At 42.7% G+C, this 20,951-nt stretch overlaps 1 protein-coding gene across 5 annotated transcripts in view; it reads left to right on the top strand.

Annotated features, from left to right (window-relative positions):
* Positions 1 to 20,951, top strand: part of rims2a (regulating synaptic membrane exocytosis 2a) — a 155,580-nt gene that overhangs the window by 82,669 nt on the left and 51,960 nt on the right. For 3 of the 5 annotated variants that reach the window (XM_085422581.1, XM_085422582.1, XM_085422583.1), the window contains 12 exons: positions 2,829 to 3,040; positions 4,316 to 4,435; positions 5,879 to 5,978; positions 6,105 to 6,228; positions 8,389 to 8,435; positions 8,720 to 8,832; positions 11,851 to 11,981; positions 12,310 to 12,502; positions 12,842 to 12,995; positions 14,926 to 14,952; positions 16,384 to 16,452; positions 18,659 to 18,797. In XM_085422581.1, coding sequence (XP_085278707.1) covers positions 2,829 to 3,040; positions 4,316 to 4,435; positions 5,879 to 5,978; positions 6,105 to 6,228; positions 8,389 to 8,435; positions 8,720 to 8,832; positions 11,851 to 11,981; positions 12,310 to 12,502; positions 12,842 to 12,995; positions 14,926 to 14,952; positions 16,384 to 16,452; positions 18,659 to 18,797 — 1,429 coding nt within the window. Of the gene's footprint in view, positions 1 to 2,828; positions 3,041 to 4,315; positions 4,436 to 5,878; positions 5,979 to 6,104; positions 6,229 to 8,388; positions 8,436 to 8,719; positions 8,833 to 9,796; positions 9,845 to 11,850; positions 11,982 to 12,309; positions 12,503 to 12,841; positions 12,996 to 14,925; positions 14,953 to 16,383; positions 16,453 to 18,658; positions 18,798 to 20,660; positions 20,727 to 20,951 lie in introns of all 5 variants that reach the window. The other 2 variants (XM_085422585.1, XM_085422580.1) reach the window with 2 other exon arrangements.

Consider the following 20,951-nt stretch of genomic DNA (forward strand, 5'->3'; position numbering starts at 1 on the left):
TTTGAAGCCAGAAACAGACCTTCTGTTTAAGAGCCACAGTTCTGCAGGCATGTCTCTTTACGAGAAGCAGATTTTCTTTTAAAGGTTAGAGCCTGAGAGATTTATCAGTGAGCCAGTATTATCGGCCGATAGTAGTTATTTGCTAAGTGGCATTGGCGTTTATGCCAATAAATGAAAATTTAAAAAGTAAAAAAAAAAGGGAGAAACACCTTCAGTGATGTTATAAGTACCAGAGCGCACTCTGCAACTTTCCAGTTGGCCACCTATGTTTGGAAACACAACAGCCAGCTGATCTGAGCAGAGTCAGGCAGAGCCTGTATGAGTGCATAAACAACTGGAGATAGCAAATGTTATGGAAGGCTGTTTATCCTTTGTGTGTCTTAATGGGAAAACCTTTTTTATTTCCGATCCATCGGAATATTACATTTCAAAATCTCCAAATAATTCTGTACATATCTGTTAAGAAAGTACTGAACCCCATATTACCCCAGTGCAATGAGGGATTATTTAAGACATTTCTGGCTATGTGTATTCACAGTGACCCTGCAAACAACGTCTTCCATGCAGGTTCTTTTTTGTCCTGTGCTGAAAATTCTTTCTCTTTACCCCTGTCCAGTCCAGCCTCCCACCACCTCCTCAGCCTCCACATCTAGCAGCATATGCAGTCTATTTTTATGCCTTTCCATCAGCGTTCCCTGATTTCCCTGAGATTGAATCCTGAGCCAGATAATACTTGAAGGAAGCCTGTCCTCTATAGATCCATTAGGTTCTACAGCTCTGTGCAGGGGAAGTGAAGTGTGGCGAATGTGATGTATGTGGCCCATGGGTTAAACAAGTCGAGTGTTTTCAGATGACCTCACTTGTGACTGCAGCCCTGAGGTCCGCTATTGACTTTGTACATCTGTGCAAACACACAAGTCTACAACAGCATGTTTGCTGCCAAGAACACGTTGTGTGTCTGTATTATTTAAATGGCCCATTCTTCGGTAAATGTTTTAATAAGAGCAACTTTATTTCCCCTTTGTAAAATGAATTGGCATCATAGCTGAATATCATTTAAATGAATTATGCATTGTAATGGGATGCTAAAATGATCTTACTGACTGAAGTCCTGGACAGAGAAGAGCAGGATTTGACTCTTAACTTGTGCCTGTCTTCACCTCCACACTGCTCTCCCCTGAGAATCTCAGCACTACCTTTGGATTCAATATTTTTTGCTCTTTTTAATTAGCTTTAAATGTTAAGCTTCTTAATCAAATTGAAAGTGCTCATCTCACTGCTCTGTACATCCACACTGGAGAACAGGACAAACCCTGCAGAATCACAAAGTTGCTTCTGGAGATAGATGGATAGTTTTGATCGGTTCACATTTGTCTTATTAGAAGTCTTCCCTTTATAACTGATTATTGTCCTGAAGGCACGACAAGAGTAGAGAAATGCCCCAGAATCCTTCATCCTGCGATCGTAGCCACTTGCCTGGCTTTCTCAAGGCCATGTATCCGTCGATGCTACAGCAGAAGTTGTAATCAGAGCCTCATCTTTAAAAGCTCTCCCCGGTGCACTTTAGATCGAGGTCAGTTAAGGTTGTGTGGCATTGCAATCTGAATCCCCAGTTAAACACATTAGAGGTCTGCCCTGCTCCCTACTATAGATGCAGCTTCTTTAGAATAAGATAGCAGTGTGCTGACTTTGTTTCAACAAAACAGAATCTGGCCCGAATGTTTCTGAAGATTGCGGTCTGAAAAAAATCAGAGGAATGTAACGTGGAACGTGTTTTGATTGAAAGCAAAGTTTGCCTTAACTATATCTGAAGAAATGAAGAAAGGTCTATTTCTTCACCTGCTCAGGAGGGGCAGCTAATCTGAGGAAGGCTGACTAAAAGGGAGGAGGATGGGAACTAAAAATTCTTGTGTGATATGTTTCATGAACTGAGGGGACAAAGCCGGATTATTTTGAACTGTGAATCATGCAGAACTACCTATTAGCCAAAGTATTGTAAAGAAAACAAAACTTCGCTCTGTGGCCTATATGTTATCTTAATGAGGCTCTTTTCTCTTTATAATCATACTAAACATATTTATTTATTTCAAATGGGCCGTTTATCCTTGCCCCGCCCACTCCTTGTCTATTTGTCTGTTTATCAGAGGTTCCTAATGTGCTGTTGGAACACATGTAATACCTTTAAAGGATTTGAAGCTTCAGATTGTGCTTTTGACTTCAGCCATGGCTTGCGTCTTGTTTAGTTTTCTTAACTGTGCAGTGCTAAACTCAATCCATCTGCGTCTTTTCCTTCTCTGCAGGGATTTTAGGAGCGGTTATCTCTCTTGCTGAATTATGGGAGCATGTGAGCACTCGTGTGTTTGCGTGTGTGTGTGTGTGTGTGTTGGAATGTGAATGACTGGATGTCTTATTTCGAGTTCTCTGTGTGGGTGTGTGCGCGCGTTAATGTCTGTACTTTGTGGCGTCCTCACTTGTCCCTCTCGATGTCCTCTCTCGTGTGTATATGCCCTCCCTCCCACCTTACAGGAGATTTGGATGGCCATTGGTGGGACCATGCGTCATGGCATAGCAGTGAGGCTTCCCCACTGTCTTTGGTGAGACATGTGGAGCCCTGCGTTGACCCTCCCTCCCTACCACCCGCCCCCTTAAGCCCACCTCTCTCTCTCACTCTCTCTCTCCTTCCCTCTCTTTCTGTCTCTCTCTCTTCTCTCCCCCGTCCCCTGTCCTCCCGGAGTCTTTTTGTCATTTCATGTTTCCTTTGTTTTATTTACACCTTTGCATGTTGTTTTTTCTGTTTTTTCTTTCTGTTTTTTATCCCACACCTGTAGGGGACAGTCAAAGGGGAAAAAGAAAAACTATTGAGCAGGCATTTATGTCCGAGGCGACACACACCTTATCTGAGAGGCAAAAGAAAATGGTGCGCTTTGGGGGACACTCATTTGAAGAGGACTTGGCATGGTGTGAACCGCAGGTTAAAGACTCGGGAGTTGATACGTGCAGTAGCACTACGCTAAACGAGGAGCATAGCCATAGTGAGAAGGTACTGAGACAATCTAGCCTGCTTTTTTTTTTCTTTTTTTTTGTTATGATTATTATTTATGACCTTACCCATCCAGTCTTTGTTTGCTCTCTGTCACCAAGTGTAAATAGGTGAGATGTCTGTTTTATGGATTTTATTTAACGTTGTATAAATTGATTTCTCTTGCGATTTTTAAAAAAATTGATTTATTGTTTTTGGTTCGGTTACTTTTGGCTCCACCTCGGTGTTGCCTTAAAAATAAAAGTCATTTGGGGACACCCTCTTTGCTTGCTACTTGTACTTGCTGTATTGCTCCCCAAATAGAAACTACACCTCTTTACAGTAGCTGTAAAAGACTTGGGCATTGACACACAACCTCTCTGTTTGTCATGGCACTCAGGAATGTGGGTCTCTCCTAGTTGCATGCTCGTTTTTTTTCCTCCGTATGTTGTGTTCTTGCTCTGCAGCGGTCCTGTTTAGTGTAGTAGGAACACCCTTACTCGGGCCCGTCCCCTCTCACTCTGCTGCCCTACCCCACAGCACCCAGTCCAGACAGATCCTGTCCCCTCTGCCCAATTTTCCACTCACTTCTATAGAAAAAAAAGACACAAACACACACACAAACAGGGAAGATTGGATTAGTTTTGCACCAAAAAAACATTTGTTTTTCTTTTTTCCCTTCCACTGCTGCATCTGTGATATCACCCTGTGTCTCATAGCTTTATTCTGTGCTGTCTGTTTTTCATCCTTTTTGATCTCTAATGTGGCACCCTAGGATCTACTTCATCTGTATCACGTCTACCCCCCTCCCTCTTTTTTTTTTCACTATCTGCTTTTCCCCTCACTACTCCACTTGATGGTGGTCGTGTGTTTGTGTGTAGCAAAGCACCAGAGTCACACTCTGGTCTTCCTGCTCCCGTTTGAAGAGCTGGTTTTAGGAGGAGTGTTGAGGCTGCTTGCTTTACTCTGCATGGGGCGCTGCATGAAGCTTAACTCCACCCTCACACCAGCAGGTTCACACAAACTCTGTGAGACAGTAAATGAGCTGTGTGTTACTTGGAGAAATTTCAGATTTTCCTTTGAACGCTTTTGGCCTAACAGATAAAACTGCATCACCTGGAGTTTAAATTACTGAGCTATCCAAGTTTGTGTGAACATTCTTCCCCCAAGTGAACAAATAAAGTGCTCCCTTCACGCCCTCCTTTCACTGTTTTGTTGTCTGCTTTGGTCTGAAGTGATCGAACTAAAATGGATGACTTGTTAAACAAAAGGTGTGTTGTTGCTCTGACCTTGTAGCACCCAGTGACGTGGCAGCCGTCCAAAGATGGGGATCGCCTAATAGGGCGCATTTTGCTCAACAAGCGCATGAAAGATGGAAGTGTGCCTCGAGACTCAGGTGCTCTGCTCGGTCTGAAGGTGAGCTTGCAGCCTGTGTGGGCGTCATTTGCACTGCACACACTCATGTTGAACTGCCATTAGAATATCCTGTTAAAATATGCATATTTAGCACAGTGACTTTAACATTTTACCCAGTAGGGTTCAGTCAAAAGGATCAGTGTTAGATGTGGCATTTAGGTGGAAGGTTAAAAATTTTGTGCCTTTTTTTTTAGGTTTCTTCACAGCTTTCTGTTGTTACATCATACAGTAGTACGAGTCACTATTAATAGCCATTATATTCCTGATGAATATTAATAAGTGTTGTTTGATACTGGGCTCTCTAATCTTCTGAACTCATTCATACTGAGCTACTTCAGTGAACAGAATTCAGCTGCTCGGAGGAAACAAGTCGGAGCAGAACCTCCCAGTATTGTCCCTGCAGTTATTCCCTGTTTGTGCATTATACAGTACCATCACGTTCTAATGTAAATTTACATTCTTTGCTCTCTGTGTGTCTTTTTCTCATAGTTTTAGTGCTGCCTGCTTCTTATTGATCAAATTCTTTATTGATTGCTAAGTCAGTTTCCCTTTCAGTGTCTCCATCTATTCAAAAAGCATATACTTATTTTTATATAGATAGTAGTTTTGTTTTATCCTTCACTGTTGTGTAATTCTGTCGGTGGTGCGTACCCTTAAAAAAATAAGAGAGCGGCCGAATGTCCACAGGAGCATGGCAGCAGCCGCTGGAGAAAGAAGCGAGAGCGGCAAGATGGGGAAAAAAATCATTACTGATTAAATGAGCCTCCTGAAATGGCATGTTTGTGTCTGCTCAGTGCTTCTGTGCATTTCTGTCCGCTCAGCAGCAGCCACCCAGCTCCACAATCCAGCCAGTCAGTCCATCAGTCAGGTTGCCAGCCTCGCCCTCACTGCCCATCTCTTTCTCTCTCTTATGCTCTCTTCATCTGCAAGCCTCCCTCTCTCTATCTCCTGCCTGTTACATAAAGCCATTTCATTTAGCAGACTTCCCTAAGCTCCTTTGTATGTTGGCATTCAGCTGCCATTAAGAGGGGATTTTTATTTGTATGATGCCAGTGTAAGCCGAGGAGAGTGGAGTACAGCAGCTCAGGACTGTACAGTACAGCTCTAGCCCACGGCCTTGCACTGTTACAGAACCACGGTACAGCACCGGAGTTTTTCCACGGGGAACAAAGCACAGTCCTGGACAGTTTCTGAAAAGATTTAGACTTTTAACACTGACCTTCTCCCTTCCAGTGTATTTCTTGTGGTTTCAAACCTCACAGGCAAAAACTGAAGCCATAACATCAACAGAATGCTTTGAGAAAATAAGTCCATGTTTTTCTATGAGCTGCAGGGCTTGCATGCTAATGCGCTGCATTAAATCTACAGTTATTATGACATAGCTCGACTTTTGTTTCACAAATGCATTTTAGTACCAGCGCAGTCACCTCTCTGTTTCTACAGGTGGTGGGAGGCAAGATGACAGAATCTGGTAGACTTTGTGCTTTCATCACTAAAGTGAGGAAAGGAAGTCTAGCAGACACTGTTGGACACCTAAGACCAGGTATTGAAAAACACATGCACACATTTATGAAGAAATTAAACTGGCAAAATTCAGCTGTGACGACAGTGTGAGCAGAAAGGATTAAGATCTTCCACGTGATGCTGAGCATCTCTGGTGTTTTTGCAGGAGATCAGGTGCTGGAGTGGAACGGGAAGCTTTTACAAGGAGCCACATTTAAAGAAGTTTACAATATCATACTAGAATCCAAGCCGGAGCCGCAGGTGGAGCTGGTGGTCTCGCGGCCTATAGGGTAAGATCTCGCAACCAGTGTCACACATGCAGACACACATTGTTCTTCACAACACAACTTTGGTGATTTTGGTGTTAATAAGCAACAGGATGCTCTCGCTCACACTAACCAAGGTGTTAGGCATGGGTGAGAATTTGCGCTGCAATTGTGTTACTTTTCCATACAACACAATAAGCATACTGAAGCAGACGAGTTCACTAGATGTGTTAAAATTGTGATTTGAAAATGTAATTTTTAATTAAGCGAAGCCAGGACTAGGATCTGTCAAGGGCATCGACCTTTTTCCCACTATATGCTGGGATAGTTTGTGACCCCCAGAAAAGGAATTGTGTGTTTAATGATAAAACTAAATATGGTGCAGGACGATAATTCAGACCAAGGAGAGGCACTATAAGAAAAAAACTCTTTTTTTGATACATACCGGTACTCAGAACAGGGTGAGGTCTCAGTGATGGGAGAAGCAATTATCTGGTTCAGGGGTGTCAAACATATGGCCTGGGGGCCAAAGACTCCCTTCCAGCCCACTGGATGGCCTTGGTAAACGTGAAGGAAGGAATAGATTCTGTGCTTCAATGGTCATGGTCATTCACACTACACCAAAAGGTACCAAGTAATAAATAAACAAAAAATATCCTGAACCTTTCCCTATCTCCAGTACAAGTTTCTGTGTTTTATAGTGGGTCCAAAGTTTAAAAAAAATCAATTTCCTTCAGCAACATTTCTTTATCATGTGGAAAAATGAAGATTTACTGTTGAAGTTCTTTTTTCTTCTATTAAGATGTCTAAACATTTCCATGTGTGGCTAAACTTCTTCACGCTGACAAGAAGGGGAGTTTTTACTGGTCTGGCCCGCTTAAGTTCAAACTGGGCTGTATGTGGCTCACGATGTAAAATGAGTTTGATGTCCCTGCTCTAGATGAATCCTGACATCTCAGATCAAGAGTGGGATTCATCTAGAGAGGGGCTGCTTTATTACACATACCTCCACTGCATATACCTGGAATCTGTGTCTAACAGCCAGTCAGATGAGAAGCAGAGTATAACTTCTGCTCCTGTTGTGCTGTGTGTGGAAATGCATGCTTCAAGTATTTCTTTAAAAACAAAGGATAGAATGGGACACACAGACAGCTCTGAGACACACAATTCACATTTATAGATGGATTTTGACAGACATTTCAGTATTTTATGAAACAGACGTGATATGAAAAATATTTGGAGTGATGTTGGAGAGCTCTGTATGTGTGGCTGAGGACGCACAAACAGACTTTGCAGTACTCTCTGCAGTTATTATTATGGGAAAATCTGTGTGAAATGTAAAGCATAAAGTTTAGGTTATATTAAATCTATATTAAGTGTATAAACAAACCTACTTGTATGAGCATTCATTCTCCCGCTTTGACCAATGCAGAATTTACAGGACTCTGTAGGATATGTTGTTACTCTAATCTTAGTGACTCATATAGTTTCATTTAAATACTTTCAGTATTTTGTCTTCCTAAACTCCTAAATGCAAAATACCAGCTACAACAATAAAAGACTTGTCCCTGCTTCACTCTCACGTTGGTGCAAACCATGCATAAATCTGGACTTTAGCATTAGTCAGTATTTCAAAGAATCACACTTTAGATTGTACCAACATCTCTTACCTATTTGATTTGATTTCGCTGTAAAACTATTACAGTGCCAAGATCTGTAGGTTTGTGCCACATAGCTGCCTCTGTGACTCAGAATAGCTTCATATTTTTGGAATGTGGAGACTGAATCTGAAGGGAACATAGCTCAGAATGTGTTTGCGAAGGAGCTGTGCCGAGCTGTTTATTCAGCATCTGTTCCTCCCTCCCTCTGGCTCCGGCTCTGCCATTTCTGGCCTCATAAGGCACCAAAGAATGCCGGCCGGCAAAAAACTTGAAAGCCCGTCACATTGTTTATCCTCTACACTCCGATTGCTTTTGAAAGACAGAGGCACCTTTGCTTTGTCGATTCCTAGGTCTGACCTGCTTTGTGCCATTGAGGGGGCCGTTGGGTGAATGAAGACTAATGTGGTGCTTACGGTCATTAAAGCGCAGTGCATTTGGTATTAGCTTAAATTGATCCGCTCCATCCCCCTCCTTCTCTCCTGCTTCTCACACTCTTTCACTTTCTTTTTTGCTTTTTTTTCAGAGATATTCCAAGGATACCAGACAGCACACACTCACAACTGGAATCAAGTGAGTTCTGTCAACATTTTTTCCGTGGGTTTGACAGTGTGCCGTTTGATCCTATTAATCATCCCAGAAACACCAAGTGAAGGAAATGTCTGTTTGGCGCAGATTGCGTTTGTCACCCTGCCTTTTTATCTTCCCCCACATGGCAAGATTTTTGTGCTCTTTTTGCGTTTCCTTTCTTTGTATGTTCTTGCTACAATCTCCAGTTTTCTCCCTGTGCGGCGCAAAAACTACAAACAGCAAACAGATGGGTGGATTATCTGACTGTGTCGTCTGTGCCCTGCCAGGTTCGAGTTCTTTCGAGTCTCAGAAGATGGACCGTCCTTCCATCTCTGTCACTTCTCCTATGAGTCCCAGCATGCTGAGGGACGCCCCCCAGTACCTGTCAGGACAGCTCTCAGTAAGTGAGCTCAGCTCCACATATGGGCTACATGTAAAAGCCGGGAAGAGGATTGGATTGTTAGAGAGGATTTAATTGCTTTTGAGATCATAGATGAGCTAGTAAGTATAATTTTCCCATTGCAGATTCATTATGCAACCAATTATTTTCTTTTTTTTTTAGTTTAAATCTTAATTCAAACCCTTGTTAAACGTTGTCAGACTCAGCAAACTCACTCAGCCTGTTCAGCTGGCCCATCACCAAGCCAGCACAGGACTGTAGATCAGATTACGTTGTGTGTTGTTCATTATCCAGTATAAAAACCCTCCTGGGGTAAATTTGGTAAAAAGGCTGCATTAAAATGAGATAAATCAAATCTTAAATTTAGGATTCAAGAATGTGCTTTTCCTGCTCTTTCAATATTTATGAGAGCCTCATAGAGTATTTGGTCACCACTAAAACATATCCTACACTGTATAGCGCAGCCTTTTCATCCACTCGCTGCTTAAAGTTCTGGATTTTCATGAGAGGGCCGACCTTGAAGTTCGCAGTGGACTAATCACTAAAACAGTTCAGCTCACTGGATAAACCTTGCAAGACCTTGATGAGTAATTCTACACAGTAAGGAGCTGTCTGTATCAAGCATCGTCTGTGGATAACAATCGTGTTTAACGTCACTGTGACGCAAGCTTTGAGGCGGAGGAGAAAAAGGTCTAAAAGACAAAAAGATCTAATTGTGAGCCGCTGATAATTTTCTCCGAGGACCTATGCAGAACAGGGCAGAGCAGCTCAGGGATGAGTAATCTTTGAGAAAGCAGAAATTTAAAAAATACAAAACCTGCTGGCTTAATTCTTTCATCTAAATGACAAATTTCTGTTGTTGTGTTTTGGGTGTATTGTGAGTTGTTGTGTTTTGTGGTTTTGGTTTATTGCATTTTCTTTTCTTTCTTTTTTTTCTTTTGCTGTTTAATTTATGCTTATCCAGAGCCAAAGCCTTAGTAGAAGAACACCGCCTTTTGCCCCTAGGGTCCAGGTAATGGGCCCTGTGTGAAGGGCACAAACTCTGTTTGGTTTTTTTTGCTCATTGACTGTTGACTGGCCTTTTTTTCTGTTTCCATACTTTGGAAAATGCATTCCTGGGGAAATGGCAGCTTTGAGTTTCCCTCTTAGTGCAGTGCATTGTGTCATTTTCCTTGATTTGATTTCTTGGTATCATTCTTATGATTAGAGTTCTTATAGCTCATTGTAACCCATACACATCATTATCCCCAAGTAGTGCATGCTCGACTAATCGGAGCTTATTTTAAGAGACGCTCTTGCATTGCCTGATGTCTTTGGACTGACTTCAGTGATTGACCTAATTGAAACAGTAGTTTAGTATTGTGTCTATGGCAATGCTGGTCGGTGTCTCTGTCAATCTTTCTAGGACAAAGATCTCTGTTTTTTCTTTTTTCTCCTGCTTCAGTGTGACGTGAACCCAGGCCTCGATAACTCTAACCCTGCACGCATACACAGAAGGGCTCCCCCATGTGCGAGTTGAAGTGATGCTAATTAGCAGATCTGAGCTGATGGCTGTGTGGTTTCATGTTGCAGTGAAAAGATACTGAGTTCACCATCCTCTTTGGAAAGCCAAAGCCAAAACTGCATTTCCCCCATTACAGATACCAGATTTAACGAATAAGCAAATTGTACCTCCCAAATAATAACTCCAAACAGAGCGAAGCCTGGAAGGCTTCTCTTTGCTACAAGCTGCCTGCTTTAATATCACTCTGTCTTTTCTGTGGTTTCTGTTTTATGGTCATTATTGATTTAGATAGCCTGAGGGTTAATATTCCTGTGTTAAACCTTAGATATTTATTTCACTGTTGTGTTGTTTTGCTTAAGCGAGATCTAAGCATCATATCCTATGTGTCGGTAATATTGTTGGTGTGTGTAACAGAGCATGCAGAGGAAAGGGTGCACTGCGTGTTTTCCAGATCAAACATATGAATCGTTCAGGTTTATGTGTGTGTCTACATTAATGTTGTTAAAGCCAGCATGTTTCAGTAAACTGCTTACTTGTTAGTTGGCTGTATTGGACACACTGTACATCAGACTCAGTAGTATATATTTAGGTGTTTTACTTATTGTTGCTAGTTTTTATGGTGAATCTTACTCTACATTTGAATTCATATTTTGCAGTATGTGGCATTTTGGTGGGCTAGAGATTACTTGGTACAATTTGTTTTTCCCATGAGCCCCCTGCTGTCTGTTTCGACTTGTCTTGAATGCTCTTTCCTGCATTGCTGCATGAACGGCGAGTCCTCTTAAACAGTGCAGACCCCTATCCATAATCATATTCTGAATGAAGTATGGACCAGAACTTAGAAGTCTTACTTCTCATTTCATCTGATTTCTTTTAAGGCTTCAGCTGGCCTTTTATTTCTTCTAAGTTTTTTCTCCTGGAGTCCATACTTTTCTTTTAGCGTGAACTGTTTGATTCCTATTGCAGCAGCATGACTGATTTCTCGTTATCGATCCCCACTGAATACTTGGGAGGACCCTATTAGAGATGCCATCATATAGGTAGATGGTGGGACAGTGTTAATTTTAGAGCATGTTGCCTTTAGCATTTCACTACAATTCACTCCAGCTGTAAAGGTCAGTTCCATTTAAAAAACTGTAATCAGACACACTTGAATACTATAGATTTAAAAAAAGAAACATAAGGATTAAATTAGAACACGAAAAGGAGAGTTTTTGCATCTTTAAAAATCATTATCACACCATTTTAACATTGATATAGTTTTAGTTTATGAAAATGACATCCTAGCAATTGGATACCCTCCTCCTTTTTCCTAAAGGGTAAATACAGGAGAAGACCCCGCACTGAGGCTTATACTGATTGAAAAGGTGTTGAACTCAACAAAAGGATATAGATGCATATGTGAGGACTCGATGAAGTTGTCTTCTCCTGCATTATTCCCTTTATGTGCTCTCATTTGTGCTGGCCCTGAGCTGTCTCTCAGCAGGCTGCCTCTGCTCTCCCCCCTCCCCCAGGTCAAACTGTGGTATGACAAAGTGGGCCATCAGCTAATCGTCACCATCCTGGGTGCCAAAGACCTGCCACCCAGGGAAGACGGCCGGCCCAGGAACCCTTACGTCAAAATCTACTTCCTCCCTGACAGAAGGTAAGAGTAGAAACAGTTCCTCTATTTCAGGGCATAATTTCCCCGATGGTAGAAAGACACTAAAAAAAGATTATGCACTAAGGTCAATTTATGGGAGGCATTGATGTGAGGTTTATTTCATAATTATGCTCTTATTTTCTTATTAAGTAATTTATTCTTATGTATTGATGAGGAATGCAGAAAATGGACGTTAAGAAGCAGTTAGCACGTTCACTTTGCCATGTCGTTCCCTGCAGCTGCATGCTGTGGTGCTGTGCTCTGTGCTGTGTCGTGTGATGGATTTGTTGTATTCGTGGCTCTTCCCTATCATGATTGTAAATAAAAACAGTTTGAATTATTGTTCCTCCAGTGACAAAAGCAAGAGGAGAACAAAAACAGTAAAGAAATCCTTAGAGCCCAAATGGAACCAGACCTTTATGTACTCGCCGGTGCACCGGCGGGAGTTTCGGGAACGTATGCTGGAGATCACATTGTGGGACCAAGCCAGGGTGAGGGAGGAGGAGAGCGAATTCCTGGGAGAGGTGAGAAAACCAAACCCAAGCCCTCACAGAGACACTCAGTAACAGTATCTCAGCTTATCCTCTTGAATGGTGTCAAGCCTTTAAGAAAGCTGCTGGCCATCACAAAGTGTTGGGTGGTCCAGTCCTTGCCTATCATGGATCAGGAACTTTCTTTTTTTCTGTTCGCGTGTGAGTGACAGAAAGGGCTTTTTTGGGGATTTACATTTTCTGTAAAAGCTAGAATGTTTTACTTTGCCCTGATTCCATCAGTGAGAAAAAAAATATGTGAGCTTAAAACATTTGGAGTGAAGCCATTTTTTTAAGGAGAGAAAATTTACTTGGGCCTTTTACTTTTGCCAGATCCTGATTGAGCTGGAGACGGCTCTTCTCGATGACGAGCCACACTGGTACAAGCTACAAACACACGACGTGTCATCTATCCCACTCCCACGTGCCTCCCCGAACGCACAGCGCCGGCAGCTCCACGGAGAGAGTCCAACGCGGCGGCTGCAGAGTGAGTAACACCTCTGTCGCTCAAATGGCCCCAAAATGTGCTGAAAGTGACTATAAGAGTCAGAAGGTGGGCATCCTGTAGGAAAAACATTTTACCTGCTGTAATGTAAAGACATGTGACATTCATTCACAGTGTGAGATGGAAGCAGGTCAGCTGATTTTCTAATACCAATGCAGATACATTGGCTTCGGGTATCTGCTGATACCGACTATCAGTCCATTACATGGGTTAAATTAATAATCCTTACTTTGAGTGAGAGACAGGGAGTCTTTGTTTTAATGACTCATGCTTGACTTAAACATTGCTTTCCGAGCTTTACACTCAAGCAAGGTTACGATAAATGAAAGATTAAAAAACACGTTTGTTTTTTATCTACCGTATTTCCCGGACTACAAAGCGCACCTGAATATTAGCCGCAAAAGCTAAAATCAGGGGAAAATCCTGTTTTGTACATACATTAGCCGCACCTGACTAAAAGCCGCAGGTGTTTCAATGTTGACTTATCATATGTAAGAGAATATGCACAAAGGGAATTGTCAGGAAAGAGATGGCTGTTTGGAGACACACCCCTTTTATTAATATTTTGAAAAACAAGTTATGGGTACATATTTGCACATGTAGTACATAACAGTAACCTACAGCACACCAGAAAAATAGATTCGGACTACCTTTTAGGCTCAGGTGAAGTGACACGGAGAAGAAAAGTCAGTCATTCACCATCTTTCTCTTCTTCCTGCGCTCTAAAACCACCAAAGTCCTCTTCTCCAATGTCGGAAACGAACAGGCTCAGGATGGCTTCGTCATCCACTCTCCGCTTCTCTCCTTCGTTGTCACTTTCAAAACCAAAGAAATCCTCGTTGTCAGTGTCAGAGTCGAACACCCTCAGAAGGGCCGTGGCGGTGTCCTCCTCTCCATCATGCAGCAGTCCAGCCCTTCAAAATCCGTTGGTGATCGTGGATGTTTTCGCACTTTTCCACGCTGTCAGAATCCACCGGTGGAGTTGGGCATAACTTGCTTTTCGCAAGTTTATCGCCGCTCGTCATCCACGCCTCCCGCTGAATGCGTAGCGCTACTTTGAAGTTTGTTTTTCGCGCTACTTCGTACGGCACTACGTTGCCTGGCGGACGGACATGTGACTAACATACCACTCTTGAACCTCGATCCTTCCGCCAGGCAACGTAGTGCCGTACAACAGCGGAACAAACAAAACAAATCGTCTTACGATATCACAAAAATCATGGAAAATCCATAGAAAAGCCGCACCTGACTAAAAGCCGCAGGGTTCAAAGCTTGTGCAAAAAGTAGCGGCTTATAGCCCGACAATTACGGTAATTCATTTGCACCCTGCACAATATCAGAGTGTTTAATGTACTCTACTGTCACTGATGGTTCTCTGCCCTTGCTACGTATGCACCTCCTCACACCCCGCCACACACTACCAATGAGACAGGTGAAGCAATGACAGCAGCTAATAATGTGGCCTTAAGTGCAAAAACACATTTATACCAGCTGTGGCATGATAAGAGAGAGAAATCTGCAGCTATCAGAGAAAGAGTCAATGGAGGTTTTTACTCGTGTGCGTTTTGTAGCTTGTCTTCATGCGCGTTTCCTTATATTCCTTTTTTATTACTTGAAGCTTGCCATCATACAAATATATCTGTGGCGACAGACTCATGGCACCGAACACTCAGAAATCTAAATTTTAGCACTGAGATAAATGAAAACAACAATAGGTAGCTTTCTGATTTTTGTAGTTGTTTCAACAAACAAGGAGCCATATATATTTATCTGATCAGTGCCCATGCTGTTTGCCTGCTGGCCTTTTCTGTTGCTGCTTCAGGTCATCGAGGCCTTTACGGCCGTTGTTATTTCTGCATATTTTGTTTCTGTTGTCCATGTCACATCTACCTTACTGCTTCTGCTTTTACAGACAAAGGCTCTTATTCACACAACTCAGGTAAAGACCTTTGCCCTGCCAGACATTGCAGCTTTATGGAGCATCTGAGTGTCGTCCTCCTCCTCTTTAAACACACACCCTTGTGCCCCAATTCTCCACCCCTTTCCCCCCTCCCCCTTAACAGCTGACGCTTCTGCTGCCTTACGTGGATTTCTGTGCGGAGGTTTGGTGTATATTTTACACCGCTCGTTCCTTATCCACACAGAGCAGCAGAACCACAGACGCTGTGGGGAAACGGGGAGATTTAGGACACAGTGGTCTCTCCTTCTCTGTGTGTTCACCTGTTAACTGCCTCACAACCCCCACCCTGTAACCCAAAACCAGATTCTGCCAATCTGTATTCAGTCCTAATGTGATGTTATTAAAACCCGAGCTGTCCGCCCCTCCTGACAGACATAATTGGCCTATGACCACCTGCCTCTCCTCTGTCATGTATACTGTTTGTTATTTGGCCTATTATGAATATTTTCCTCTTAACAGTTGCACAGATTACCATTGGCACACTCTGCCCATTCTGCTTTTGCTTGTGTTTGTGTGTCTTCATTGTGAATATCTTCTTGAGAACGGCAGGCGACTGTGTTGCTTTTGTGATACTTCTTATTTACTGGCCTAATCCTCTAACACAGTTGGCATATTTACTCAAAAAAATAAAAAGAGGAAAATAATATTTGATTATCTGCATGCATGAAATATACAATACTCTTTATATAGGATATTTTTGACCCTTGTCTTACTATTGTTAGAGTCTTTGGCCCTCATACCTCCTAACACGCTTAAGAGGACTGCGCTGCAGTCCGTTATGCCATACGGCTTCACTCCGCTGCTTCTTTCAGCCACGGGAGGCTGGCTCGCTCCCCCACTAGGACGATTTTCTGGGTGTTGGTGTTAGCGTGAAGTGAAAGAGCTGACAGCTGTAAAAAGTTTTCAGCCAACTGAGATGAGAGGTTGGGAGCGGCACTGCCAGAGTGCAGCACTTGTCATTTCTGAAAAAGCACACGTGTCCAGTTGATTTAAGTTGAATGAACGGTGAAGGCGGTGGGGATGCGTTGGGTGGGGAGTGGGGGTGATAAGGCTACGGGGGAAGGATGAGGAAAGAGCTACACGGCCCTATCACTTCTCCCCGTCTCCACCTTTACGTGTGCACTGAATGATTGACTGCGCCATTTCAAAGTGCCACGGCTCAGATGAAGAAGGATCGGCTGCTCTTGTTGGGATCGAGCGGCGAAATGCTGCATTATTTGTTTTAGTTGGAGGGTTCACTTTGACCAGTGAGCATTACAGTCAGAGCAGGGGTGACTTATTATTTGAAAAAAAACAAACAAACATCTAAATAAATGAAAAAGGGAATGAAAATGACCTCTTTCTCTCTCTCTCCCCTCTATCTCCTCTTTCCTGCTTCTTTGCCTTTTGGTCTGTTTCTTTCTCTCAAAGGATCCCAAAGGATAAGTGACAGTGAGATCTCAGACTATGATTGTGAAGACGGCGTTGGGGTAATAACAGGTAATAAACAGTTCAAGGCCATATTAAGAAGGTCATCGTTGTGTGGCGTAAGTGAATCGAATCCACTCCATTTCACCAGAGCTGCATTACGATTCTTAATAATGTACTTAGCTAACCTCACTCACGTCGCCACCGGAAAGATGCTTACACACGTCATCACATCTCGCAGTATCGGGCTAAGATCCTGCAACCCATCAGCAAACAACAGCAGCAGCACAGTTAGGGAGCAGAGGGCTTTTTTGTCTGCCTCTGCACTGCTAGTTGCTGTCCTTGCTAAGGCTTCAGCAGCACGCCCACGCTGCATCAGAAAAGCAGAGACAGAGCTGCTAACAGCCAGAGAGAATAAGACAGGGGAAGGGGAAAAAAAGACTGAGAAGTGCTTGAAATTTGCTCACATGAAATAATAACTAGGAAGAAAAATTATGCTGAAAAAGACAGTGAGGGCTTAAAAAAAGGCTTCCTTTAAATTTTAAGCACAAGGTTGCGTTTGAGGGCAACATGTGCCTGTCTTTATATAATCGTTAGTTCTCCTTCTCAGTTTTCACAAAAAGACCACGGGACATGCTATATATTTTTTTGCAATTAAGCTTGATGGAAACAGCTACCTGCACTGTTTGTAGGTCGTTTCACATCACTCACCACACAGAAGAAGCGAGTGGAAAAATGTGAGAAAACAAACAGGAGAATAGACAGTTTCTGTAGCAAACTGCGTGTCACACACACACACACACACAGACATTCAGACCGGCCTGCCGATGATACCGCAGCTGAGGGAAATCCTCCTCCAGCCTCTTTAAAATTCTCATCAGCCCCTCACTGCCTCTCACAATGCCAGCCACCCCCACCCCCTCACTTCATCCACAGTGAAAGGAATACCCCTTCACTCAGCCCTGGTTGCTCCCTCCCCTTTGCTCGGGCTCCACTGCATCTCATCTGCGGTTTTTGCCGTTATCTGCTTCCACAGTTCAAATGGGGAAGAAAACATTTTACTTTTGTTTTAGAGAACATACAGTACACACAGTACAGCTACTATAGCTACTAGTAGCTACTGTAGAAGACAAATGGGCCTTACAACTGAACATTTTTAAGACTTTTTACATCTGTGCAACATGTTTCATGTTGTTTTAACCCTCTGCTCTTTTGCCTCTTTCTGCACCATTGCAGCCAGTTCCTGTTAAAACCTATTAATTGTCAACAAAGAATCTCCTCTTTGCATCTGCAACATGTCAGGAGGAAGAATAGATTTAATTTGGCTTTGCATGGAAGTTGATTGCTGCGCTGCAGGAAGCTCACTAGTGGAGCATCTTTTTAAAGAAATGACAAATGTTTTCCTTTGAAAATTTAATTTACATCATAATGGAGTGAAGACATTGTGGATTGTGGTCATTTTTTTTTCAAATGTTTGTAGCTTGTATTTGTTTATGTCAATAAACAAATGGTAGGCTTGGAGAATATGACAATTTACTCTATGGGTCATTTAGCCTGACACGTTTAAAGAAATCTATTTTATTCTATCTACGACACACAAAAGAAAATCTTATTAACATGCGACTCCTTTAAAGTGAAGGTCAACATTTCTTTCTTACCTTTCCATCTTTTCCAACTTGGAATCAGGCTTTTCTTTAACTCATTTTAAATATTCTATACACTCTATTGAATATCAATCAACATTAATAGTTCTAAGCACTGACCTTAACCGTGGCTCTTAGCCATGTCTGATTATCGGTTAATGAACTCTTTCAAGTTCAATGGACTAATCAGTCTACCAGTGAAAATTCATTATAATCTTTCAGATTCTTTTGAAAGGCTATTTTCATGTTTAATGCACAGTGTTAAAACAGCAGATGACTTACACCTTTATGGAAACCCACTCCTCATTTTTTGTACGATAAAGACTCAGCATATCAAAATGAGTCTGTCACCTGTGCAGAATGGCTTTTAGCTTTGCAAAGTTTGACCAAGATTTGCTTTACTCCTCTTAGTTATTACAGACAGTGGTCAAACTAAGTCTGCAAAAGCAGCATTCATTATTGTTCATTAACCATATGTAGTTAGTTAAATAACTCAAGTAAAAAGCAAGTAAAAAGCATACAAGTAGCATCTCTGGTGTTGTGAGGGAATAAAGGAATCGCTTAAATAACGCTGTACCCTCTCTCTCCTGCTCTCTCCACCCCCTGCTTCTCTTTATTCATTGTTGTTTTCACAGACTACCGGCCAAATGGCAGAGACTTCCAGAGCTCCACGCTGTCGGTCCCCGAGCAGGTCATGTCTTCTAACCACTGCTCTCGGTCAGCTGATATAAACAGGGTGCGGTCGCGCTCTCCCAGCGTTCCCCCACCCTCCAGGTAACCAGTTGCTCAATGCACCAAAGGCCCGACATGTATAGTTTTTGGTAGGTCTTTTGTACATCGTAGTGTTGTGCTTCCATGCTTTGGAATCGACAAAAAAATAGGTTCACTAGTTTAGCTGAAACGCATGCTGTTTCAGGTTACTTTCAAATTCGTCACCTGTTTTGGTTGTAGCACCAAATGTTGCTATATTTACTTCAAAATAGCACCTCAACCCTCTGTGGTGTGCAGCGTCTCTCCCGTTTCCTCTCATGGCCTCTGTTAAATATGAGGCCATGTGCCTCTTGGACAGCAGGGGGCAGTATGTAGCATACATAAGGGGTGATCAGTCCACTTCTGTCACACAGCAGAAGTCTGGACCAAGCACTTGACCTTAGGCCTTCTCAGTACAGTTCCTCTGCTAGAGTGGAGCACCACAGTTTGTCTGACGACAACTGCACACCTGACCGGTACACACACGCATACACTTCAGCTCACACTTATGTGCAGCACATGCATCTACTTATTTAAGCATGAATGTGTAAATGCTGACCAGCGCAAGACGAGTAAGTACACAGTGAGCTGTTTATGTATGCATACACCACAGCACAACGCCTTTTGCCTTAAACTCTTCTTCTTTGTCCGCACTTTCATCTTTAATGTGATGTAGTGGGGGGTTTTTTGTGTTGTTTTTTTATTCAGGGTCCTCCTGATACAGTAGTGTGGATTCTCCCCTACTTGTGTCCTCAATCTTCATCTACTCCTTATTTCCAAATAAGAAAGTGAGAATTAACGAGCGCAGGAAATACCCGATTAAAATCATCATTCTTAGAGTTAAAAATAGCATTGGCACAAGCTAAAATTCCACATGAGCACCAGCCTCGGATGAGACTACACTCCTGAAAGACAAGTGCACAAGTTTGAATCGAGAGACTGAAATTCTGCAGGAAACATTGGGAGCCAAAGAAATGTTGCCAGTGCTGAGCACATTATACAGGATTTGCATGTACTGTATTTCACTATCTTTATGGAAGACGTGGTCAAGGGGGAGTGGTCAGTTATCCTCCATCAGCACTTATTTTCTGTGAGCTTTGGAAAATATTGCTCCAAGTGTCCAATTGTGGCCTTGGCACCGCCTGGTCGGAGCTATTCCCACCCCCAGCCCACCCTGCACCCTTTCCAATTAACTTTATTTGATACTTCTGAAGCTGGAGCTAAATCAGTGTCAGATGCAGAAAATGCACTTATCTAAATTGTCTGGGACGGTGCTCTGTTGAGTGTATTTCAGCTGCTTCAATTAACAGCTTGCAGTTATTTATTGAAAACAGTTGAAAATGTCACAGAGAATTTGGCATTCTCCCAGGTATCCTATAATATTGTAAAAAATGGCTTTCATAGCTTTCTGTGAGCCTTGCTGGTTTATTTTCTTAACACTTAATGTTTTCTGACTTTCTTGGGAAATGATGTATGTAAAAAAAATCTGTAGTTATTAAACGGTCTAAAGTAGTTTAATGGTCGAGCAGAGGGGACCGGTTTAGGGGTTCGGACTGTGCTTTTCTCTTCCGGCGTCTTCTGTGTACCATTTTTATCTGTCTGTGCACTAGAGCCGAGGAAGTCGTCTCCTCGCCGTGCGATTTCTCGGCTTTCTCTCACCTCTCATCTTCCTCACCAGTTTTTCCACCCTGAATCGTGTACATTAACCTCTCTCCTGTGAGCTTCTCTCTTTTACAACCTCCCCTCGGTTTCCTCCCCCTTCCGGCTGTCCGCCTGTATGATCTTTGTCTCCGATCTGCTGTCTTTCTCTCCTTTCCTCCTTCTCTTCTGTCTCTTCAACATCTCAGATCCATCTCTGTCTTCTCTCCTCCTTCCATGTGGTTGCAGCCATTTTCTCACCCTACCTCGAACCAGACATACTCAGCCTATTGATGACCCTCAGAAGGACCCCAGGTAGACTTTTACCAGAGCTTGCATGAAGCCCCACCTTTGCTACTTTAGTTACCAGCCAGCCAAACCCCCTCCCCAACCATGCACCAACCCACAAGCCTATTTTTTTATATATTTTATTTGTTGGGTTGTTTTTTGAGGAAAGCTTCCATTAGGGTGTTGAAGATATAGCACTGACACCGTGGCATGCTTTAAAAAACCACATGGGTTTGTGGATTTGAGGTGTAA

Source organism: Rhamphochromis longiceps, linkage group LG11 (genome assembly GCF_057381845.1).
Source record: "Rhamphochromis longiceps isolate RC_006_pf linkage group LG11, R_longiceps_female_GT1.1, whole genome shotgun sequence".
NCBI classification, from domain to species: Eukaryota; Metazoa; Chordata; class Actinopteri; order Cichliformes; family Cichlidae; genus Rhamphochromis; species Rhamphochromis longiceps.